The 26,056-nt window shown below is 41.5% G+C and overlaps 2 protein-coding genes across 3 annotated transcripts in view; one reads left to right on the forward strand and one right to left on the reverse strand.

Annotated features, from left to right (window-relative positions):
- Positions 1-1,445: 1,445 nt before the first annotated feature.
- Positions 1,446-6,002, forward strand: UROD (uroporphyrinogen decarboxylase). 2 transcript variants are annotated; one of them, XM_027613850.1, is made up of 10 exons: positions 1,446-1,821; positions 2,947-3,059; positions 3,391-3,470; positions 3,547-3,609; positions 3,824-4,021; positions 4,144-4,305; positions 4,895-5,032; positions 5,195-5,295; positions 5,377-5,443; positions 5,759-6,002. In XM_027613850.1, exons 1-10 carry the CDS (start codon positions 1,739-1,741, stop codon positions 5,918-5,920), a joined length of 1,167 nt encoding a protein of 388 aa, XP_027469651.1. In that variant the 5' UTR covers positions 1,446-1,738; the 3' UTR covers positions 5,921-6,002. The 2 variants fall into 2 exon arrangements, with proteins under 2 accessions (XP_027469651.1, XP_027469660.1); XM_027613859.1 differs by lacking the exon at positions 1,446-1,821 and adding an exon at positions 1,945-2,099.
- A 794-nt stretch (positions 6,003-6,796) lies between these two features.
- The window catches only part of ZSWIM5 (zinc finger SWIM-type containing 5), a 216,248-nt gene continuing 196,988 nt past the window's right edge, over positions 6,797-26,056 (reverse strand). Inside the window, exons 12-14 of the mRNA XM_027573834.2 lie at positions 10,970-11,133; positions 10,393-10,474; positions 6,797-9,676 (exon numbers count right to left, since the gene is read on the reverse strand). Of these exons, the coding sequence (XP_027429635.2) occupies positions 8,814-9,676; positions 10,393-10,474; positions 10,970-11,133 (1,109 nt within the window). The 3' untranslated portion in view covers positions 6,797-8,813. The remainder of the gene's footprint in view (positions 9,677-10,392; positions 10,475-10,969; positions 11,134-26,056) is intronic.

Below are 26,056 nucleotides of genomic sequence, written 5' to 3' on the forward strand. Positions count from 1 at the left end.
TCCCTGTCCATCCTCATTGCTGCCACCATTTTATACCCTCATTGAACCACCATTCTATCTAGCCTGGATCATTGCAACAGACATTTTTCTGGTTCTCTGGCCTGTTTTTTGCCTTCCCACCCCCACGAGTCATACTCCAACCAGAAGAATCTTTAAAAATCTAATAGACATCCTCTCAGCTCCTCATCCTAGGGGCAGTGTTGCTAAAATGTTTGGGGGGAGAATAATCCCCTCCTCAGCCCTACCACTGACAGGAATCTTGAGTCATTCGGGGTTAATCCTGGTGGTTACTCCTAATTCTAGGACACTGGTGGTCATTATCCAGTTTCTCCCAGTAATTCTGAACCATATGAGAGGAAAGGTCCAATGTGGGAAGAAAGGTCCAAGGTGGCTGGCTAGGATGGAGGCAAAAAAATGGACAGGAGCTGTTAGTGAAGTATAATCATGGAGGAAAAGGAAATTTTGTCTCCCGCCCTCCCCTGCAAACAGCTTTAAAAAAGTTTTATTGATACATAATTCATATTCCATCTAAGTCACCCATTTAAAGTGTACAATGGTTTTTGATATATTTTTAAAAATTGGGGTAAAATAAGTGTAAATTTGTTGTTAACCATCTTAAGAGTACAATTACCTATTCCCAAAACTTTGCATCATTCCAAGCAGAAAGGCTTTCTCTTTAAGCAATAACTCCTCATGGCCTGCTCTGTAAACTCTAATCTACTTTCTGCTTCTATGAATTAGCCTATTCTAGATATTTCATAAATGGAACCATATAATATTTGTCCTTTTGGGTCTGTCTTATTTAACTTAGAATAATATTACAACCGTACTATAGCATGAATAGAACTTAATTTTTTTTTTACAGGTCAACTAATATTCCATTTTATGTACATACTACATGTTGTTTATCCATTCATCTGTTGATGGACACTTGGATGGAAACTTTGTTTTGGGATATAGTTTTCAAATAATCAAAATTATCAAGAAAGAAAGAATATATGATCCCATGTAATTGTTACAGTTTTCCTTTTTTTTTTCTCCCTAGGAAGTTGGGAACATAGTGACCTCTTCCCTTCTCTCCAACCTATCTGTATGCTACCATGCTACTACAGAATAAAGTGGACAAATGAATCTCACAAGAGCCCGCATGACCTGTACCCTGAAGACATCTCTAGCCTCTTTAATTCCACCAGATTGGTCTTCTGGTTCCCATAATAGCCATTTGTTCTTTTGCATCTTCTCTTTGCACATGCTGTTCCCTCTGCTTGGAACACCCCCACAGCTTTCCCCAGTTAAGGAAGGAGCCTTGCTAGCTGCTTCTAGCCTTTTCCTCTTAAAACATGATTGCTGATCCACTAGTCTGTAGCTCCTTAAAGGGCTGTCTTGATGACCGCTGTAACTTCTGCACCTACTACGGTGCCCGCCTCTTAATAGATAATATATATTTTTTAAAGATTTATTCTAAAGAGAAAGGGGTGCCTGCACACACATGAGTGGGGGTACCGGCAGAGGGAGAGAATCCCAAGCGGACTCCCAGAGGAGTGTGGAGTCCCACTGGAGACTCAGTCTCAGGACCCAAGAGATCATGACCTGAGCCAAAATCGCAAGTCCCACACTTAACCGATTGAGCCACCCAGGTGCCCCAGTATTATAAATATTAAATTATTTCATTTCCCTGTACAGTTAGGTTCTTTAATCCACTCTGTGCCTGGTCGCTAGGCATAAGATTCTTAGAATCATGGAGCAGGGGAGTAAAATGAGCCTCGGCCGAAACTTCCGGATTTCCAGGCTATCAGAGGAGAGGAAATTCCTGATGCCACGGTAAGGTAGTTATTTGCGGAGTTCTTGGCGGGCGGGGCGTTTGTTGCTGCGACGCTACAGCGGACTTTACGGTGGAGGGAGGGTGGGGTCCTCCAGGCAGCAGCCGGGGCAGCCCCGGAGCTAAAGGCCGGTGTCTGATCATGTGACTTTCAACATGGCGGCGGCCTTGGCTCATTCCAGGAAAGGGTGGAGCCTGATCTCACAGGCTCCGGTTGACGTTAAAGTGGGGACTGTGCTCGCAGTTACCGAAGGCTTATCATGGAGGCAAACGGGTTGGGGTGAGTTCTCTGCACCACGCGGTATGGCCTGCTTGGCTTCTGACCTGAGTCTTCCATCTCAGGAATCTGTCCCTATACCTCTCTTTCCCCACTTTGGAGAGCTCCCAACCCGACTCCTGTCGCTGGAGTCCCTAATCCTCCACCCATGGATTCCAGAGACTTTCATTTAGGGGATGCCTCCAGGATTTTCTAATCCTCAATTAGGATCCGTATTTTGGGACCGTCTTCTCTGTTTTCTCATTCACTGTCCCCTAGCCTGGGGATCTACCAGCTTCCGAACCAGCCAATTGGTGGCCCTGTTCCCGAGATTTTCTGGTCCAAAGACCCCGATCAGTTCTTACTGGGCTTTCATTCCGCCCTTCCCCCAGTTTCTCCAGTGGCTTTGAGCTTGGGGAAGTTGGGGCTGTGTGGAAGATATAGGCCCCAGCGCGGGCCCTTCTAGTCTTGTGCACCATCTGATAGGCAAAGAAGAGGTGGAACGGGCGGGGAGCCACAGCTTAGGAACTAGCTGGAGAAGGCAGATAGTGGTGTTGGAATGAATCCGCCTTAAGAACCCAGGCCATGGGGCGCCTGGGTGGCCCAGTCGTTAAGCGTCTGCCTTCGGCTCAGGTCATGATCCCAGGCTCCTTGGGATCAAGCCCCGCATCGGGCTCCCTGCTCGGCGGGAAGCCTGCTTCTCCCTCTCCCACTCCCCCTGCTTGTGTTCCCTCTCTCACTGTGTCTCTCTCTGTCAAATAAATAAATAAAATCTTTAAAAAAAACCAAAAAACAAAAAAACCCAGACCTTCCCCCAACCCCTGGCCTAGCTTACTGACACCTACCCCCCCACCCCCTTCCTGATCTCCAGATCCCAGGGTTTTCCAGAGCTGAAGAATGACACGTTCCTGCGAGCAGCCTGGGGAGAAGACACAGACTACACTCCCGTTTGGTGCATGCGGCAGGCAGGCCGCTACTTACCAGGTCAGGGTCAGGGCCCCTGATCTAAGTGAAACTCTGGAAGGTGAAAAGATTTTGAGGGGTAGGGGAGGGATCCAGAGGTTCCCTAAGGTTGAGAGCCCTGGGGCGCCTGGGTGACTGTTTTTAAGAATCTGCCTTCAGCTCAGGTCATGGTCCCAGGGTCCTGGGATCAAGCCCCGCATTGGGCTCCCTGCTCAGTGGGGAGCCTGCTTCTCCCTCTCCTACTCCCCCTGCTTGTGTTCCCTCTCTTGCTGTCTCTTTCTCTGTCAAATAAATAAAATCTTAAAAAAAAAAAAAAAAAGGTTGAGCCTCGCTTTTCTTCTTTTGTCTGCAGAGTTTAGGGAAACTCGGGCTGCTCAGGACTTTTTCAGCACCTGTCGCTCCCCGGAGGCCTGCTGTGAATTGACTTTGCAGGTGAGGCCTTCACAAAAAAGGGAGGGACTTATGCCCTCAGCTTGCCTACTAGTAACCTGTCTTCTATTCCCTACAGCCACTGCGTCGCTTCCCTCTGGATGCTGCCATCATCTTCTCTGACATCCTTGTTGTACCCCAGGTACCCGCTCAAACCTGATGGGTAAGAAAGGGTAAAGCTAATCAAGGCTCAAGATAAGTCCTTATCCTCACTGGACAGAGGAAAAAACTTGGGCTGAAAGAGATGGAGTTTGGCCAAGTTTCATTCTCCTTTTCCTCCTTCTTGGCGTGGGCTAAACAGAGCCTTTCCTCCTAGAGTTACAGGTTGGGAATCCAGATATTTTCTTCCCCTCCAGGCACTGGGTATGGAGGTGACTATGGTGCCTGGCAAAGGGCCTAGCTTCCCAGAGCCATTAAGAGAAGAGCGGGACTTAGAACGTCTCCGGGATCCAGCATCAGTGACCTCCGAGCTGGGCTATGTGTTCCAGGCCATCACCCTCACCCGACAACGGCTGGCTGGGCGTGTGCCGCTGATTGGCTTTGCTGGTGCCCCGGTAATGTGGAACAGGGCAGGGATTTGGGCATGGGTAAATCACTCTGGCAGGGTCTGGTGTAGACAAGGGAAGTATCAGTCTGGCTTCTACACCTGTGACATTCTCTTTGTATCCTTTTGCAGTGGACTCTGATGACATACATGATTGAGGGTGGCAGCTCAAGCACCATGGCTCAGGCCAAGCGTTGGCTTTACCAGAAACCACAGGCTAGTCACCAGCTGCTTCGCATCCTCACTGATGCTTTGGTCCCATATCTGGTGGGACAAGTGGCCGCTGGTGCCCAGGTGGGTCCTGAGAGAGAGAGAAAGGCTGGGGTCTAGAAGAATGAGAAGCAGTAGAGTTCCTTACACCTGAGAGGGTAGGTAGGTGTCTTAATGCCAGGCAGGAAAGAAGCTTGGCCTACAGTGATCTGACTGGAGCACCTAGGTCCACCTTGTCATTGACATTGGCAATGCTATGTGTTCAAAGACCAAAGCTAGCACTGGAATGTGGAGAAGGCAAAACTTTTTTTTTTTTTTTAAGATTTATTTATTTATTTGAGGGAGAGAGAATGTGAGAGAGAGCACATGAGAGGGGGGAGGGGCAGAGGGAGAAGCAGACTTCCTGATGAGCAGGGAGCCCGATGCGGGACTGGATCCCGGGACTCCAGGATCATGACCTGAGCCGAAGGCAGTCGGTTAACCAACTGAGCCACCCAGGCGCCCAAGGCAAAACTTTTTGAATGGAACTGGATTTACAGGCTTAAGCAGTATGAGGGTCCAAAGTCACTACGGAAAAATTGAGATACGTTGTGTGTGGGGCCTGAGATACTTAGTGTGTTATGTATTTCTCTTCACCAATCCACCCCCCCACCCCCACCCCCGCCAACTGTAGGCATTGCAGCTCTTTGAGTCCCATGCAGGGCATCTTGGCCCACAGCTCTTCAGTCAGTTTGCGCTGCCCTACATCCGTGATGTGTCCAAGCGGGTGAAGGCCAGGCTGCAGCAGGCAGGCCTGGCACCAGTGCCCATGGTAAGGATGGGGATGGAATAAGTGAAGGTGGGCCTGTGGAACTTTTGGGTATGTCCTGTATGGACTGAAGTGACCACTGGAGGGCAGCAGAGGTGCAGCCAAGATAAGTTATTGGGCATAGGAAGGCCCTTTGTAGCCTCAGAGATCTGTCCTTTCCCTCAGATCATCTTTGCTAAAGATGGACATTTTGCCCTGGAAGAGCTGGCCCAAGCTGGCTACGAGGTGGTTGGGCTCGACTGGACAGTGGCCCCAGAGAAAGCCCGGTGAGTGATAAAGGGTGAGGTGGAGAGGGTGCAGCTGCCATATGTGCAGTCACCAGAACATGGCGCTGACTTTACTTTCAGGGAACGTGTGGGGAAGACGGTGACCCTGCAGGGCAACCTGGACCCCTGTGCCCTGTATGCATCTGAGGTAACCAGGGTCCCTATGTGTGTGTGTGAGTCTGTATACTCCCATGGTTGTGGATATGGTTGTATTAATGTGTGTGTGTCTTTATTTTATGTTTGTCCCTCTATACATATCATGTGAGCTCTAGGAAAGCAGGAGTTTCTTTTTATAGTTGTCTGGCTCATACTAAGCATCCAGTAACCTTTTTTGAGTTAATGACTGCATGACTCCGTAACACTGAGTAGGAACATACCTACATGTTGTATGTGTCACGATTATGTGTAGGGAGTACAGGGGCTTGCTGGCCCCATTGTAGCCAGTGCCCTTTTGGTCCTCCAGGAGGAGATCGGACAGCTGGTGCAGCAGATGCTGGATGACTTTGGGCCACAGCGCTACATTGCCAACCTGGGCCATGGACTTTACCCTGACATGGACCCAGAACACGTCGGGGCCTTTGTGGATGCTGTGCATAGACACTCACGTCTGCTTCGACAGAACTGAGCATACACTTTTCCCTCAACTACCACTAACAAAGATGATTGATTGTTTCCAGGAGAATAAAAGTTGCAGAGTTGGAATCTAACATATGGTTTCATTTGTGGAAGATCTTTGCCCTTATCCTCAGTTCCTTCTTAGCCTCTGCTTCTCTGGGGCCCCTTTCTGTATCTTCTCCTCCAACTCATAGGAGCTCAGATATCAGTGAATATGTACTGTAGGACTCAATGTCAGGGCCCTCACTACCATCTTGCTCTCAGCTCTCCGAACCTGAGGGCTACATGGGGTTGGGTAAAGCTTCCTAGCGCTGAAGCTGTGACATTTGCAGAGAAACGGGGTCCCCACAGCATAGAAGGCCAAATTGACAGAGCTTTGTGTCTGGGGATGGAGGGGAGTATAGATCAGAGAGGGGCACAGAAATTTCTAGAATATTCTAGAGAGGCCTGTTGGGGAAGATGGAATCTAGGTGAGCAGGGAGAAGCTGAGAGGACTTTAGCTTTGACACCAAAAGATGGGGGAGGGCTAGGATGCTTTCGAGTAGAGACTCAGACTTGCATCTTTGAGGCCAGAAGGCCTCTGAAGCCACAAGGTGCTATGGTACACAGGGTTGCTCTGCATTCTTTTCTGAGCATACCCTCTAATTTTCTCAGGACTTTGGTGTTTCTGCCCATCATGGTGGTACCTACCTCCTGGGACAAGGTCTGAGGTGCCTGTGAGCTCTGGAGAGGGGTGTGGTGTGGCAGGAAATTCTTCATTTGTCATTCTACATCTCCTTAAACCACTAGGGACCCACTGCACTAGAGGCCCAACCAGTTCCCTGTCCCAGTCTGGGGCAATGTTTAGAAGAGAAGGGCCCCATTTATTGAGAGAACACAATTCTGATTTTAGAAAAATGCTATTTTCTGTGATCCATGATTTATTCATAGAAAAGCACTGTGAGTTCACACACTTGCTAAAAAACGGCAATCGTGATACAGAAATGGGAGTGGCTGCTGCTTTTTTTTTTTTTAAACCAACCTATTGGGCTGAGAGATTGTAGGGGCCCATGGCTGGATGGTAAGACTTAAGTAGCCACAAACAGCAAAAACGACTTACTGGTTAGTGTGGAGGGAAAAAAAAGTGACAGTTTGTCAAAGAAAGGAACATAAAGCAGACAGAGAGGTCCTTAGTTCACACTCTAGCTATACCACCCCTTCCCTATCACACCCCCACCCCCCACTTCGGAACTAAAACATGAAACAGTAAACACCAAGACACTGGCATCCAGATGACTCTTCTGAAAGCCCATGCTACCTCCTATAACAATTCCAGGCTGAGCACAGGGGTTAGGAAGGTAGCAGGAACATGATACACTGCAGAGGTCAGCTAGGGCTAAGACAGGCATTGCCTACTAGGGGTAGAAACTACTCGGAAAGGGAAAGGCCAAATGCATTCCAGCCCCAGCCTCCAAAACAGTGACCAGTGGGCAGACAGAGGAAGCTTGAGGTAGAAAGGCAAGGGAAGAAAGCAAGTACAGGGCAAGAAGAGAAGTGGAGCTGAAGGAATCACTCTTAGGGTAGAGGGAGACTGGTGCTTGCTGAGAAAATGGTGAATTAGGGAGGCAAAGAGATGAGGGACGTGTTTAGCTGGTGAGAGAGATGAAGAGGAATGGGGAAAAGAGATCTGGCAAAAAAGAGAAGGGACACATTCATGCAGATTCTCAAACATAAATTCACAGACATAATGTCAAAATACACACAGTTATACATAGAAAGACCAAAGGGGAGCAAGCATACAAACGCAGACATGTTTATCCACATGCATCTGTGTGCCCCCCCAGCTAAACATGCACTGACAGAACACACACAGGTACGTATCCTTACATGTTCACAGATGTGTATACCCTCACATACAAACCCACAGTCCAGCCCATAGACACGTACTCAGAGAGACCCAGACTTGACACAGACACACATAAATAATATGTGCAAGATGGGTATGCACACAGACACGTGTACTGAGCCATACAGATACATACACACGTGTACATAGAGATAAAACCAGACACTCTCTAACACAAAGGTGACCAGAGTAGATGAATATTATGAGCTCAGTGGCCTCCCAGACCTTCACCCTCCCCTGTGCACTTATTTCTCAGGAGCTCAAGAGGCTCCTAGAGAGGCTATGTGTAGCAAGAGCAAGAGCTTTACTGTCCTTGTGGCTTTCTGAGGCAAGAGTCTTAGTCCAGTCCTGGCCCTGCCCCTCTCCCACCACTGGGCTATACAGATGCCCTGTGTCTGCAGGCTGGGGTTTCTGCATAGACTAGACCTGGGATTTATTCTAACTGGCCATTGTGCTCCCCACCACCCCCACTCTTCCACTGCAATCTGTATTATTCTGCAAGGGAAACCTGAGAAATGGTTGTGTCTCCTCAGAAAACAAGCCTATCTTCCCACCCATAGCTACTTCAAGTACCCATCAAATTAGAACCAGAATTATAAATAGTTACAACTTTACAATGTAATTGGCAACACATATACTATAGTATTTACAGTACCATAAATGCTTCTGTTTCTCTGGTTAAGCAATCCCTGAGACGGAACAGTGTTCTGTGTTTGCCAAGGGAGAGCGGGCCAATGCCCAGGACACGCAGGATATAGGGGCGTGAGGTGGCATGTTGTGGGGTTTCTGATCGATCTGCAGGGCCCAGCTCCTTTAGGAACAGTGGGCTATAGTGAGAACTTTGCCAAGGAAGGCATATTGGCTAGAGTTGGACTCTCCCATGCTTAGCTCTGTGGTGCTTTGGCTTCAGCCACAGGTGCTCAGAGTCCTCTCAGGGTGGACAAATGTTTCAGTGTCCTTGGCCTGACCTGTGGTACCTGGGAGCCCAGGCTGCCCCGGCAGTGAGCTGTTTGCCTTCTCAGCCAAAGCGCTCTCGCACCAGCAGCATCAGCTTCTTCTTGCCTTTGTAGATTTGTTTGAGGTTGTCGATGAATTGGGCAAACTGCAGGTGGCCATCCTGGGGCAGCAGGAAGGTCTCCCGAGCCTTGCTCAGAAACTCAATGAACTCTCCGTAGTGGCGAGGGCTGATGTGTGTCAGGCGTGAGTGTGTAGTGTTGATATAGGCATTGATGGTGGCATCCAGCAGCTGGCGCAGTGGGGCTTTGTCGGTGGACATGAGCTTCCCAGAGCTGCGGCGGCCTGGGATGCCGGCCAGGCCTGGCGCCGTCACTGTACAGCGCCTCAAGATGTCTGAGAGCACCGTGGCACAGTGCACACTCTTCACCACCAGGGGGATGAGGGCTGCCAGCTCATTCTTGCCCAGAGAGTGGCTGAGGGCGCACGCCCAGAGCACATCGTTGATGGCTGGATGGGTATCCTGGTTGTAGGCCAGGTTGAGATGGCTCATGGCCAGCGAGGCCAACTTGAAGGCACGTAGCGGGTAGCCACGGAGCTCCATGTAGCGGGCAATGGTGAACAGTTGCGAATGTGTCATGCCACCAGTGGCGGCGTCAATGGCGATCTGGTAGGCTGCCTCAAAGGCGATGTGGTCTTTCTCACAGAGTGTAAGGGCTGACAGGGCACAGCTCTGTGGATCCTTCATAGCACACTGTAGGGCCAGCGTGCGAGCGCAGCTAGCCAGCTCCTCTCGCTGTGGATAGTCAAGACTGAGGCGCAGGATAGTGGTGTGGGATACAGCGGTGGCAGCCACAATGCTAGTAGCCTCAGTGGGGGTGAAGAGTGTGTACCAGCTCTGCAAAATGCTCACCAGGGCCCGCACACCTGTCAGGGAGAGCCTGAGCTCAGCCGTGGCCATCCGGGTCCCGATCCAGGTCTGCCCAGATTACCCTTTGGGGTCAGAACTTGGCCTGCAGAGATGAGTTCTCCCTCCTCCTCAGCAGCCTTGAGATGATCTGAGGCAAACCAGGGAGCATCCCGGATGGCCAGACCCTGTTTGGGGTCTCTTCCCATCCCTTCCTTCCCCAAGTCAGAGGGTTGAAGATTACTGCAGGTGCTCTTAGCCCCTCACAAGGATGGAGCAGTAGAGCCTGTGGTTTACCTGCCCCAAGGCAGGGGTCGCAGATCTGCCTGGGGGTTCTAGCTGAAGTGGGGCCTCTCAGGGGACTTTGGGTTCTAGACGGGGTCCCAAGACTCCAAGTTGTCTGGGGTTTTTCAGAAGCATAGGCAGGGACTGGGACCAAACCACTGGGCCAACTACCTCCCAAGGGTGCACTTGTATACTGGTGGCTGAAAATTCAATATCTCAATCATGTCTCTGATCAGAGGGTCAAAGTGCTGCTGACATCAGGGTATGGTCCAAGCAGTGAGGGCAGAGCTTGGGCTAGCTAAATAAAGGCCATCTTTCCTACCAGCAGCCCCATCCTTCCCCAGGCCATCAGTAATAGGAATATGAGAGCTTTAAGGATTCGCTGTCTCGTTCCAAGAGTAGGGCCTAGGAACTCCTTTCCCTGGGGACTGGAGGGAAGTGGGAGACTCACCCACTTCTGTAGCACATGTCACCAACCACCGCACCATCTCCCGGCGCCTCCAGTTAAGAGTTGATAAGGTCATCCTCATCACCTGGGCAAAAAAGAGGCATTTCCACTTGGCTAAGCATAACTGTTAGGACTTCTACATCCCCACATCCCCTTGCCATCCATTTATGCAACAAGTATTTATTGGTGCTTTAAACAGCCATCTCTCTCCTGATAAGAACAGACAGGTTTAATTTCTGCCCACCCCTCCCACCAATCAGGTAGAAGCCTTCTCTGATGACCTGTAACAAAGTCCTTATTATCACACCTTACTATTGACTTGACTTGGAGAGATGGGGAGGGGGTGGGAGAAAATGGGAACCCTATGGAGCCTAAAGCTACATTGCTTCTGGCCTTAACTTCAAAATGGAGCTAATTTAGAGAGTCCTTACCTAGAGGCCTAGCCTAGAAGTTGTGTTCTGGGGACACAGAAAGACTCGGGCTTGGCTGGTTCACGCCCAGTGCTTCTGGGATTTTATCTTCTACCGATGATCACTAGGCCAGAAGCCTAAAGCAGGGATGACCCACTCCTCCTCCATACCTGTAACCCCAGCTCCAGGGCCACGTTGAGCAGGGTGCTGTCAGTACTACTGTCTGTGGGAGTGGCAATCTTGAATGCATCTTGGGCCAGTTTGAAGATGAGGGAGGAAGAATGGATGTGTTTCTGTATTGCTTCCAGAATTGTTCGGAGCCTCAGAGTGTCCCCTATAGGTGCAGAGAGAAGGGGCAGTGACAGGTTTTCTTTAAAGTCTCCCTGAACAGTCCACTGATCACATAGATACTGGCTGAACTGTCTGCTATCAAGTCACTGCATACTTCTGAATGCTACCATCCCTTTTGGGTAGACAAGCTCTGCCCGCACTAAACCCACTGGAGACTGCTTCCTTCACTAGGCACCCACATGAATTCACTTCTCTCCACCTGTTCATCTGCCTCTACCCTTCACCTTCTTCCCCTGGATGCCTTAAGTCCCCGAAATAATTTTAATGAACACGTGGCTTTTGAGAGCTACTTCTACAGGACATAGGAAGCCACATTATTATCAAAAAAGTATGCAAATCCCATTGTTAGCCTCTCACTGCAGCTCCCTGAAGCAAAAAGGAGCTGGGCCACCACTTCCTACTCAGCAGGCAAGGATTCTAGACAAAGTACTAGTGCACAGAGTTAAGAAACATACCACTGGAAGGGCATGTATACCATACAAAGTGAAGGTCACTGTATGAAGGTAGTATAGTATATGAAAGATTGGTGTATGTTATGAAGGGATAAAAAGTAAAGATAGAACTAAAAGTAGGTCTTGTTTGACAAAGAGGTGTGGTGGTAAGAGTATACAGGCTTTGGAATGAAATGCATTGGGAATTAAACCCAGTTCATCCATTTACTAGTTCAATTTCTTCATCCATAAAACAGAAACAGTAACCTTTAGGATTGTTGTGAGAATCATAAACAACTTGTATATAGTTAATATTCTATGATCCTACTTTTGTAAAAAAAAAGTACAATGTGTGTGTATGTGTATGTGTGTGCATATACATGATTAGAAAATCTCCAGGAATATTTCTACTGATGTCTTAGTAGGAGTCTTTTGATGTCAGAATGATGGGAGAGATTACCTTTTTTCTCCTATGATCTTTAAAAACAATTTTTAAATTAATAGACTTCAGGGTGCCTGGGTGGCTCAGTTGGTTAAGCAACTGCCTTTGGCTCAGGTCATGATCCCAGGGTCCTGGGATCGAGTCCCACATCGGGCTCGCTGCTCAGCAGGAAGCCTGCTTCTCCCTCTCCCTCTGCCTGCCACTCCCCCTGCTTGTGCTGTCTATCTCTCTGACAAATAAATAAAATCTTTAAAAAAAATAAATTAATAGACTTCATGTTATTTTTATGTTTTAAAATATTTATTTATGGGGGAAGGGGCAGAGAGAGAGGGAAAGAGTCTCAAGCAGACTCTGCACTGAGCATGGACCCTGACACGGGGCCTGATCCCACAACCCTGCGATCACAACCTGAGCCGAAACCAAGAGCTGGACACCCAACTGACTGCCCCACCCAGGCACCCCAGATTTCATGTTTTTTAAAGCAGTTTTAGGTTTATAGAAAATTGAGCAGATAGTACAGAGACTGTCCCCATTTCCAGTTTCCCCTATTATTAAGGTCTTACATTAGTGTGGTACATTCGATGAACCAACATTGATATATTATTATTAACTGAAGACCATAGTTTACATTAGGGTTCACTATATTATACAGTTCTATGGGTTTTAACAAAGGCATGGTATCATGGACCCATCATTACTGTACAGCATAGATTCATTGCTTTAAAAACATCCCGTGCTCCACCTCTTCATGTCTCTCCTCATTCCCGCTGAGAATACTGATCTTTTTATTGTCTCTATAATTTTGCCTTTTCCACAATGTCATACACTTGGAATCACAGTATGTAACATTTCAGACTGGCTTCCTTCACCAAGCAATATACATTTAAGTTTCCTTCATATTTTTTTATGTCTTGATAGCTCGTTTCTTTTTATTGGTAAATAATATTGTATTGTATGAGATGTACCAGTTTTTTAAAATTCAATTTAATTGACATATACTGTATTATTAGTTTCAGAGTTAGAATCTAGTGATTCATCAGTTGCATACAACACCCAGTGCTCATTAGTTCAAGTGCCCTCCACAGTTTGTTGATCCATTCACCTTTTGAAGGACATCTTGATTGCTACCAGTTTTTGGCAATACAAATATAGCCTCTATAAACATTTGTTTGCAAGTTTTTGTGTGGACATAAGTTTTCAACTCATTTGGTAAAATACTAGAAGCCTGATTACTGGATCAGATGGTAAGACTATGTTTAGCTTTGTAAAAAAACTGCCAAACTGTCTTCTTCCAAATTGGCTCCCACCCTTTGCATTCCCACAAGCAATGAGAGTTCCTGTTGCTCCACATCCATATCGATGTTGTCAATATTTTGGATTTTAGCCATTCTAATAGGTATGTAGTGGTATCTCCTTTTTAATTTTCATTTTCCTAATGATATATGATGCCAAACATCTTTTCATATGTTTGTTTGCCATCTCTACATCTTTTGTGTGGCGTCTGAGTCTTTTTCCCATTTTTTAAATTCAGTTGTTTGTTTTCTTACTACTGGGTTTTAAGAGTTATGTATGTGTTTGGGATATAAGTTCTTTATCAGGTAAGTGTTTTACAGATATTGTCTCCCAGTCTGTGGCTTGTGTTTTCAGTTTCTTAAGAGTGTTTTTCACAGAGCAGAATTTCTTCATTTTTTTAACAATTTTTTTTTAAAGATTTTATTTATTTGACAGAGAGAGACACAGCAAGAGAGGGAACACAAGCAGGGGGAGTGGGAGAGGGAGAAGCAGGCTTCCTGCGGAGCAGGAGCCCAATGTGGCGTTCGATCCCAGGACCCTGGGATCATGACCTGAGCCGAAGGCAGATGCTTAATGACTGAGCCACCCTGGTGCCCCAGAATTTCTTCATTTTAAGGAAGTCCTACTTATCAATTTTTTCTTTAATGGATTGTGTTTTTGGTTTGTATTTAAAAAGTCATTGCCAAACCCAAGGTTGCCTAGATTTTCTCCTATGTTGTCTAGGTTTATAGTTTTATGTTTTACCTTTATGCCTTTGAGCTATTTTAATTTTTATGAAAGGCATAAGGTAAGGTCAGTGTCTATGTTTTTTTTCCTGCAAGTGGAGGCCCAGTTTTTCCAGTACCATTTGTTGAAAAGACTATTTTTTGCTCCTTTGTCAAAGATCAGTCTACTATATTTGTGTGAGTTAATTTCTGAACTCTCTATTCTGTTCCATTCATCTGGTTGTCTATTCTTTTGCCAATTCCATACTGTCTTGATTACTGTAGCTTTATAGTAAGTTTGAGGTTGGGTAGTGTTAGTTCTCCAGCTTTGTTCTTCTTCAATACTGTGTTGGTTATTCTAGGTCTTTAGCTTTCCATATAAACTTTAGAGTTTTTCAGTATCCACTAAATAACTTGCTGGGATTTTGGTTGAGATTGTATTGAAGCTATAGAATCAAGCTGGGAAGAACTAACATAATAATAACATTGAGTCTTCCTATCTATGGACATGGAATATCTATTTATTTAGATCTTTTTTGGTTTCTTTCATCAAAGCTTTATAGTTTTCCTCATATAGATCTTGTACATATTTTGTTAGATTTACTAAGTACTTTTTTGGGGGTTGCTAGTGTAAATATATTGTTTTTAATTTCAAATTTCAATTGCCCATGGCTGGTATATAGAGAGGCAATTGACATATATAATATAAATAAAAGTCAATTACCTTCCTATATACATATGTATTTTTTCCTACATACATACATATATATTTTTTTTAAACTGAAGTATCGTTGACATACAATGTTACATTAGTGTCAGGTGTACAACATAGTGATTCAACAACTCTCAGTTATGCTACGCTCACCACAAGTGTAGTGACCATGTGTCAACATACAACGCTATTAGAATACCAGTGACCATATTCCCTATGCCGTACCTTTCATCCCTATGACATGTTCATTTTGTAACTTTAAATTTTTGAGTAAGCTCCACACTGTCTTCCAAAGTAGCTGCAACAATTTGCATTTCTACCAACACTGCATTAGAGTTCATTTTTCTCCGTATCCTTGCCAGCCTAGTTATCTCTTGTTAAATGCATACAAACATTAACGATTATTATGTCTTCTAGGAGAACTGACCCTTTTATCGCTAAGGAATAACCCTCTTTATCCCTGTAATTTTCCATGTTTTGAAGTCTGTTTTGTCTGAAATTTATACAGGCACTCCAGCTTTCTTTTGATTTGTGTTAGCATGGTATACCTTTCTCCATATTTTGTTGTTGTTGAAGAAATCTGACTGTGTTTAAGAAATATTTTTAAAGATGGAAATAACAAACTGGCTAAACTCTTATGCATGCTTTCCTGAGAAGAGTATCTTTTCCAGATTCGTCCTGCTTTCAGTGCAGCTAGTCTGGCACTGAGGCTATAGGGTGTGGAAAGGGAGGGCCAGAGTGTTGATACTCTCCTTTGTTTAAAGCCCTGGCCTCAGGGCGCCTGGGTGGCTCAGTCATTAACCACCTGCCTTCGGCACAGGTCATAATCCCAGGGTCTTGGGATCGAGCCCCACGTTGGGCTCCCTGCTCAGCGGGAGGACTGCTTCTCCCTCTCCCAATCCCCCTGCTTGTGATCCTTCTCGCTGTGTCTCTCTGTGTCAAATAAATAAATAAAATCTTTAAAAAAAAAATAAAGCCCTGGCCTCTGTGTTTTTTGTTTTTTTTAAGAGAATGCACAAGTGGGTGGAGAGGGAGGGAGAGAATCTCAAGCAGGCTCCATGCCCAGCAGAGAGCCTGATGCAGGGCTTGACACCACCATCCTGAGATCCCGACCTGAATCAAGAGTCAGACACTTAACTGACTGAGCCACCCAAGCGACCCTGGCTTCTGTTTTTAGTAGAAAATACTTGAAAGGTAAAGCATATAAGCTCAGTCATAGAGAAATCAAATATCTGCCTGAAGGTACTGAGATAAAAATCAAGCCCAGTAAAAAAAAAAAAAAAAAAAAAAAAAAATCAAGCCCAGTGATGTTCAGTGTTTGTACTTAGGGTCTATTTGCTTGTTCTAGCACTCTTCATCAATTCATTTATTTATCTATCTAATTTGTGGTAAATACATATAATAAAACTTGCTATTTTAACCATTTTTTTATTTTTTATTTTTTATTTTTAAAGATTTATTTATTTATTTATTTATTTATTTATTTGAGACAGAGAGAATGAGAGAGAGAGAGAGAGAGCACATGAGAGGGGGGAGGGTCAGAGGGAGAAGCAGACTCTCCGCCGAGCATGGAGCCCGATGCGGGACTCGATCCAGGGACTCCTGGATCATGACCTGAGCCGAAGGCAGTCGCTTAACCAACTGAGCCACCCAGGCGCCCTATTTTAACCATTTTTAAGTGTACAACTGAGTGGTGCTAGTCACATTCAAAATGTTGTGTAAATATTACCACTATTTGTAAAACTTTTTAATCACCCCAAACAGAAGTCCCTGGTAAAACTTTAACCTACTTTCTGTCTTTATTAATTTGCCTGTTGTAGCTATTTCATATAAACATAATCATATAATATTTATCATTTTGTATCTGGATTATTTCACTTAGCATGTCTTCAAGGTTTCCCCAGGTTGTAGCATGTTATCAGAATGCCATCTTTTCATGATTTAATATTCCATTGTATGTATATACCACATTTTATTTATCTGTTCATATGTTGACCGACACTCGGGTTGTTTCCAACTTTTGGCTGTTATGAGTAATGCTGCAATGAGCACTGATGTATAAGTATCTGAGTTCCTCTTTTCAATTCTTTTGGATATATACCTAAAAGTGGAATAACTGGGTTATATGGTAATTCTATTTAAATTTTTCAGGAACAGGGGCTGACTCAGTCAGTGGAGCCTGTGACTCTTGCTCTTGGGGTCCTGAGTTCGGGCCCCATATTGGGTGTAGAGCTTACATTAAAAAAAAAAAAAAAAGTAAAATTTTCAGGAACAATCAAACTATTTTCTGTAACAGCTGTACCACTTTACATTCCCACTGGCAATGTACAACATTCCAATTTGTCCACATCCTCGCTGACACTTTACTATTATTTTTTATAATAACCATCCTAGTGGGTATGAGGTGGTATCTTGCCGTGGTTTTGATTTGCATTTCCTTAATGACTAATAATGTTGAGTATCTTTTCATTCGCTTATTACTTACATATCTTCTTTGGAGAAATGTCTCTTCAAGTCTTTTGCCCATTTTTAAATTGGGTTGTCTTTTTGTTGTTGAGTTGTAGTTCTTTATATACTTATATATTAAGCCCAGATATATGATTTACAAATATTTTCTTCCCTCCTGTAGGTTTTTACTTTCTTGACAATATTCTTTAAAAGCTTTTAATTTTTTCTAAACATTTTATCTTTAAGTCACCTCTACACACAATGTGGGACTTGAACTTACAACCCTGAGATCAAGAGTCACATGCTCCACCAATCAAGCCAGGCAGACACCCTCAAAAGCTTTTAATTTTGACGAGGTCCAATTTATTTTTTTCCTTTGCTGTTCAAGCTTTGGTGTCATATTTAAGAATCCATTGACAAGTCTGAGGTCATAAAGATTTATCCCTACATTTTCTTCTATGAAGTTTATATCTTTAGCTCTTACATTTAGGTCATTGATCCCTCCTTTTACTTTTACTCTATCTATGTCTTTATATTTAAACCAGGTTTCTTGTAGACAACATATAGTTAGGCCTTTGATTTTTGTTTTTGTTTTAAATTCGTTCTATTAAAGATTTTTAGTTTTTTAAAGATTTATCCATTTAAGAGAGAGGGGGTGAGTAGGGGCAGAGAGAAAGGGAGAGAACTCTCAAGCAGGCTCCCTGCTGAACACAGAGCCTGATGCAGGGCTGGATCCCGGGACCTCGAGATCATGACCCGAGCTGAAATCAAGAGCTGGATGCTCAACTGACTGAGCCAGTCAGTTGCCCCAGTCTCTTTTAATTGGCATATTTAACCATTAACATTTAAAGTGATTAGTGGTATAGTTGGATTAATATCGACCATATTTTTAAATTGTTTTCTATTTATTACACTTGTTCTTCGTTTTTTTTTTTCTTCCCTTTTTGGCCATCTCTGGTTTACACTGAGCATTTTTTATGATTTAATTTTCTCCTCTCTCTTATCAATTATACTTCTCTTAAAAATTATTTGTGTTTGCCCTAGAGTTGCAGTATACATTTACAATGAAGCTAAGTTCATTTTCAAATAATTATACCACTTCATAAGGTGCCTTATAGTAGTATTCTCAGTTTTTCCTTTCCTTCTGTAACATCACTGCTGCTATTCATTTCACTTATCTTTAAGCTATAATCACCCAATATATTGGTACTATATATTGCTATTATTATTTTAAAAATTTAAAGATTTTATTTATTTATTTATTTTTAGAGAGGGAGGGAGGGAGGGAGGGAGAGAGAGAGAGTATCTTAAGCAGGCTCCATGTCCAGCAAGGAGCCCGATGTGGGGCTTGATCTCACAACCCCGAGATCATGACCTGAGCTGAAATCAAGAGCTGGATGCTTAACTGACTGAGCCACCCAGGTGTCCCTAAGATTTTATTTTTATGTAATCTCTACACACCAACATGGGGCTCAAACTTACAAACCTGAGATCAAGAGTCATATGCTCTACTGACTGAGCTAGCCAGGCACCCCTGCTATTATTATTTAAGCAAGCAGTTATCTATTAGTTCAACTAAGAATTAAAAAAACAACAACAACCCAAAGCTTTTATTTCACCTTCATTTATTTCTTCTCTAACACACTTCTTTTCTTTATGTAGATCTGAGTTTAACATCTATTTATTTTTCTCTGAAGGACTTTTTGCAAAGCAGGTCTACTGGCAATAAATTCCCTCAGTTTTTGTCTGAGAAAGTCTTTATTTCTCCTTTACTTTTGGAGGATAATTTAGCTGGATGCCAAATTCTAGGTTGGTGGTTTTTTCTTTCAACACTTTGCATATTTCACTTCACTGTCTTCTTGCTTGCATGGTTTGTGAAGTGATGTAATTCTTATCCTTTTATCTATAGGTAAGGTGGTTTTGTTCTCTGGCTTCTTTCAAGATGTCTCTGTCTTTAGTTTTCTGCAGTTTGAATATGGTTTGAACATGATATGTTTAGGAGAAAATTTTGTGGTGTTCATACTTCTTGGTCTTCTCTGGGCTTCCTGGATCTGTGTTCTGGTGTCTGTCACTAATATTGGAAAATTCTGAGCCACTATTACTTCAAATATTTCTTCTGCTCCTTTCTTTCTTCTCCTGGTATTCCCATCATGTATATGTTAGATATCTAATTGTCCTACAGTTCTCAGATATTCTATTCTAGGTACCCCCATCCCACCATTCTTTTTTTCTCTTTGCATTTCAATTTAAGCAGTTTCTATTGACATTTATAATTTAAGAATTTGGAAATATTCACATGGTTCAATATTGGAAAGATACAAAAGGTAAATAATCAAAAGTTCTTTCTCCCCCTCACCCCTGACCCTCATTCACCCACTTCTAATCGTATATGCAACCAATATTATGAGTTTTTGAATTACCTTCCAGGATACTCTATGGATAATAAGGAAATACATTATCTAGTTCCTCTCCTTAAACCACCCCACCAAATAGTAGCCTAGTATACAAAGATTTGCATGTCTTTTTCCCCACATATGAACATATCTTGGAGATTCTTTGACATCAGTACATAAAGAGCTTCTTTTCTTTTAAATGGCTGCATAGTATTCCATTTATGGATGTACAGATTCACAACTCTTTAATCAAAACCCTTGGGATTTGAATGTGTTTTGGAATTCAGAATTTTTTTTACAGAAAGATAATTTATGCATACATTATACATAATCTTTGCAGTGGGCTTGGGGCAAGATCCCATAACTAAACACACTGTGAATGAATAAATATTCACACTAGTTGGGAAGAAGAGACAAATCAGTATTGTTACTTAACAATACAGCTGTAAACTGAGAAATGAAATGGTGTGATATAGACCATAAATACTTGGTACTCTTTATTTCTAAGAAAACATTCAATAAAACCTAAAACCAAACTATCTCTACATACACATGTAATAAATATTTGCTATATTTGATTTCTTGAGGATCTTGGACAAAAGGTTTCATCAAGTTTGCTACTACTGTCACCAAAGATTAGAATTAGATATTTAATGATGGGCCAGGAATGGGATTCTTTAATGATAAAGCAACGCTACAATAGATGACTTTTAAAAATGTGTAGTTCTAGGGTAACTCTAAGTATCTCATTAATATGGTTTTCTAGATAAGCAGTCTCTTCAAATACGTAAGCAGCCATAATCTCTTCACTGATAAATGCATATTATTCAAGGCCAAGTACATTTCCCTTATATTACCTATGGAGATTTTTTCCCATCTGTTATATCTCACCATGGTCATCACTACTAGTCTCATGCTTACTTGGGTTAACACCATTTTAGCAGTTTTTCTATCTTGCAAGGAATGTACAATAGGTATATACTTTATTCGCAATTTTTTGGTATCAGATTGCTCTACCTCACTGCTTCTACAACCTTGGTGAACATAAAAGTCATCTTGAGAATTTGTTTAAATATAGATTCTTGGGCTACACCCACAGAGATTCTGATTCAGTGAGTCTGGGAATTTGCATTTCTAACAAGCTTCCAGGTGATATTGATGCTGCTTGTCCACTGACCACACTTTGAGGAGCAAGGTTCTGACTTATCCAGACTTCTAATCAATAAAATTTTAGTGTAAGTAATAAAACTATGTATCTTCTCATTAGTGACACAAAATCCTTCAAAGTCTTTATCTACAAGTTTACTTTCAAACATTATTGTAAGCCAAAGTCTCTGCCAAATATTTATCAATCATTCCAAATACCAGCAACTGTGTAAATGGCATCATTAAGGTAGGCCTGATCAAGCTTCTGCAATAACTTCTTTAGGAAGTCTTGGAAGTTAACTGCTGCCAAGTAGAGTATGAAAATTAAAAAAAAAATTATATTTGCTCTTCATTGGGAGTAAAATTTCTTAGTCATAAGAAGTTCAGGAGGGGTATGTGTGGAATGGTGGTGGTCCACGAACAGTATAACTATATGGTTGTCTTCATTCCAGCTTGTGTGCAATGAGTTCCTATCATTGGTACAGATAACTGCTGAGTCAGTTAGAAAATATCTCTTTGATTACTTATGCTTTTTTCTTTACAGACTAACAAATAAATTGTGAACAACTTTTGAAACATCTTAGATGTTGGCTTTTTCTAACTTTAACTGTCTGCTGCACTGACACATTCCAGAACTTTCAACCTGTGCTTAGAGTCCCTTAAAACCTCTTGCTCATTAATCATTGTTAGTTTTTTTAAAAAAGAATACAGGCCAGAACAGAGTTGTTACAGCACTGTATACATGTTTGGTACTAAGGTTTTCATTAAAAATTATCTTAACCAGTTTCTCCATATAATTTTTGTCTATCTACTTCATGATAAGTAGAAGCTTCTTTATCATAGATATTCAGATATTTTATACCATGATGCTTCTTAAATTTCTGCAGCCAATTCTGGTATTTTACACTCACTTTAAATATGTTCAGTCCTCATGACATATTCTAGCTTTTTTCATGACCAAAAACCAGTCAAGGGCATAGTCATACTGCTTCATTGTTGAATCTATGCAATCATGGTCATTTCAACATCTTCATTTTTTGTCCTCTGAAAAATATTCTGTTCTTCATTAGTTCTGGTCATTGTTGTCCTGGTAAAACTTCAACACTCTATTTTTTTCAAGTCATATGTTGTGTTAATTCCCACACCCTATTCTTTAGTAAGATGCCTCACTGACATAACTGATTAAGCTTCTACACTAACTCTATTTTCTGTGCTACTGAAAATGATAGATACTTCCATTTCTTCTTATTCTTATCTTCAATTTTCTGGACATTTTTACAGGACAATTAAACAGACAAAATGACAACAACACAAACAAATAAGGCAACACATTACCAGTGAACAGCAAAGATGGGTATGTGACTAAGAGTGCTGAGGATCAACTAATGCCTAATGTCAGTGGAGGTCAGCCTTTGCCGTGAAACTTAAAACAGTTTGGATTTTCAAAGCTGTTCAGATTTTGGAATTCCATGTAAGAGATTTTGGACATAATATATTTAATCAGTCTCCTATTGATGAATACTTAGAATGTTTCAAATATTTTACAATTACAAACAATGTTGGACTGAATAAACAAACATCATTTCACATTTGGATACAAATATATTTGTAAGATAAAATCCTGGAAATGAAATTGCTGGGTCAAAGGATATGTGCACTGTAATTTTCATAGATATGCCAAATTGCCCTCCACAAAGGATTACCAACCTATGCTCCCACTACACACCTTTGCAAACACAATGTTTTATCAAAATGTTTTCTTTTATTTTGAAATAATTTCAAACTTACAGAAATATTTCAAGAATAGTACAGAGAGGTCTTTTCTTACCCCCGAAGCATTCAAAAGTAAGTATGTGACTTGATACCCCATCACTCCTGAATATTGTTGCCTACACTTTTGGCAAACAAGGAAACTCTTCCACACATCCACAATATTACCATCAAAATGAGGAAATTAATATTGATATATTAATACCATCTACCACAGATCCTATTCAGGTTTCACCAAATGTTCCAATAACGTACTTTATAGCAAACAGATTTTATACAAGATCATATGTTGTATTTAATTTGTCCTATCTCTTTAGTCTTTGTCATTTTGGAAAAATTCCTCAGTCTTCCCTTGACGTTTATGACCTTGACACTCTGCAGATTAAACTAGTTATTTTGTAAGTATGCCCTTCAATCTGGGTATGCCTGATGTTTCCTGAATTCTTATAGCTTCCTAACTGGTGTTACATAATTTTGACTTGACCCATTACTGATGGTCTTAACTGTGATCATTTGATTAACGTGACATCTGCCAAGTTTCCCTATTGTAAAGTCACACATTATCCTTTTGTGATTGACAAGTATTTTGTGGAAAGATACTTTGAGATAATGTAAATATCCTTCATCAAATGTTCATCCACTAGTTTTAGTGTCCATTGATGTTTCTAGGCTGAACTAAGTATTACATGGTTGCCAAATGGTATATAGTCTCTCTCATTTTTTCTCCCAAATGGTATATTCTCATTTCATCATTCTTTCCACAATCATTAGTTGGCATTCCACTCTTTTCATTTATTTGCTCAAACCAGTATAAAACTCATGGATACCTATTTTATTCAATGCATTATAATCAGTTGCCATCATTACTTAACTATACATTTATTTATAGCTTTATTGAGGTATAACTGACATACAATCAGCACATATTTTAAAATGTAAAATTTGATAAATTCTGAACATATGTATACCCCCGAAACTATCACAATCAAGATAATGAACATATACATCACCCCCAAAGTTTCGTTGTGACCCTTGGTGATCCCGTCTTCCCTTCCAACATAGCTTGCCCCCAGCTCCCATTCCCAGGAGACTGCTGATCTTCTTTCTGTCACTATAGTGGGCATTTTCCAGAATTTTATATAAATGGAATAAAACAATATGCAGTTTTTCCTTTGGTCTGGCTTCTTTCACCTGGCAATAATTACTTTGAGATTCATCCATGTTGTAGTGTGTATCAACAGTTCATTCCTTTTCATTACTGAGTAGTGTTGCACTGTATGGTGATATCACAGTTTGTTTATCTGTTCACCTATGGATGGATATTTGGATTGTTTCCAGTTGTTTGTTATTAAAAACAAAGCTGCTATGAACATTCATGTTGAAGAATTTGTCAGATATATACTTTCCTTTCTTTTGGGTAATACCTAGGAGTGCAATGGATGTATTGTAAGTGTCCATTTAACTTTTTAATAATTATAAAATGGTTTCTCAAAGTGGTCTTGCCACTTATGTTCTTGCATGTAGTATATGAAAGCTCCACTTGCTCCTTGACAGTCCTTGCTATAGTTTTTTTTTTTAATTTAGCCATTTTCTTTTGTGATTCTATTGCATTACCCTAAGAATTAACAATATTGAACATTTCTTCATGTGCTTATTTTCCATCAGAATAGCTCTTTGGTGGAGTGTCTCTTCATATCTTTGCTCACTTAAAAAATGTGTTGTTCATTTTCTTATATTGAGTTTTGAGAATTCTTTACATATTCTGGATACAAGTCCTTCATGAGATATGTGATTTACAAATATTTCTTCCAGTCTGTGGCTTGTCTTTTCATCCAATAGACACTTCATAAAGCAAAAGTTCTTAATTTTGTAAGTCCAATTTATCCATTTTTTCTTTTGTGGATTGTACTTTTAATGTTGTATCTCCAAAATCTTGGCTTAACAAAAAATGAAAATGATTTTTCCAATGTTTTCTTCCAAAAGTTTTATAGTTTTAACTTTTACATCTAGATCCTTGATCCATCATAAGATAATTTTTGTATATGTTGTAACATTTGTTGAAAAGACCATCCTTTTTCTCAATGGAATTGGCTTTGCCCTTTATTGAAACAAACTGACCTAATATATATGAGTCTGCTTTGGGACTATTCTTTTTCATTGATTTGTCTAAACACCAATAATCCTATTTTGAATACTACAGCCTTATAATAAGTCTTGAAATCAAGTAGTGTTAGTCTTAGTACTTTTATTTTTCTTTTGCAAAGTTATTTTTGGCTACTCTAGGTCCTCTGCATTTTCATACAAATTTTACAATCAGATAATCGATATCTATCCCAAAGGCTGTTGGGATTTTGATTGGAATTGCATTGAATCTATACATCAATTTGTAGTAAATCAACATTTAATAATATTGAGTCTTCTAATCCATAATTGCAGTATGTCTTTCCATTTATTTAGGTCTTCTTTCATTTCTCTCAGCAGTGTTTTATGATTTTCATTGTATAGGTTTTGAACGTCTTTTGTCAAGTTTATTTTCAAGTATTTCATATTTTCTTTATATTATTATAATAGTAATTTTTAAAATTTCAATTTCTGATTGTTCATTGCTGGTATATTGATTTCTATATATTGATCTTGTATCCTGCAACCTTGCTAAACTCATTTTTAATTCTAATAGCTTCTTGTAGATTTCATAGCATTTTTCTACATAGATGAGCACGTCATTTGAGAAAGTAGTTTTACTTCTTCCCTTTTTTTAAAGATTTTATTTTTAAGAAATCTCTACACCCGATGTGGGGCTTGAACCCACAACCCTGAGATCAAGAATAGCATGCTCCACCAACTGAACCAGCGAGACACCCCTACTTCTTCCTTTCTAATCTGGATATCTTTTATTATTACTTTTTATTGTCTTATTGTACTGGATAGAACCACCAGTTTAATGTTGAATGAAGAGCTGAAGGCAAACATCTTTGCCTTGTTCCTGATGTTAGGAGGAAAGGATTCAATCTTTTACCATTAAGTATGAGTAGATGTATCTTAGATATCCTTTATCATGTTGAAGGAGTTTCTTTCCTTTCCTAGTTTAAGTTTTTAATGTTCTTATTAGGAATTAGATTTTATTAAATGCTCTTTCTGTATTATTAAAATGATGAATAACCCATGGGTTTTCTTTTTTACTCTATTAGTATGGTGATTGATTTTTTTTTTAAAGATTTTGTTTATTTGACAGAGAGAGATAGCGAGAGAGGGAACGCAAGCAGGGGGAGTGGGAGAGGGAGAAGCAGGCTTCCCGCTGAGCAGGGAGCCCGATGCGGGGCTCACTCCCAGGACCCTGGGATCATGACCTGAGCCGAAGGCAGACACTTAACCGACTGAGCCACCCAGGCGCCCCTGGTGATTGATTTTTGAATGTTAAACTAATCTTACATTCCTGGGATAAATCCTTTGTCATGATGTTTTATCTTTTTAAAATATATTATTGGATCCAATCTGTTAACACTTTTATTAAGAATTTTTGCATCTGTGCTCATAAGGATATTTAGTCTGTAGTTTTCTTATGATTTT

This window comes from Zalophus californianus, chromosome 4, assembly GCF_009762305.2.
Source record: "Zalophus californianus isolate mZalCal1 chromosome 4, mZalCal1.pri.v2, whole genome shotgun sequence".
NCBI lineage: Eukaryota > Metazoa > Chordata > Mammalia > Carnivora > Otariidae > Zalophus > Zalophus californianus.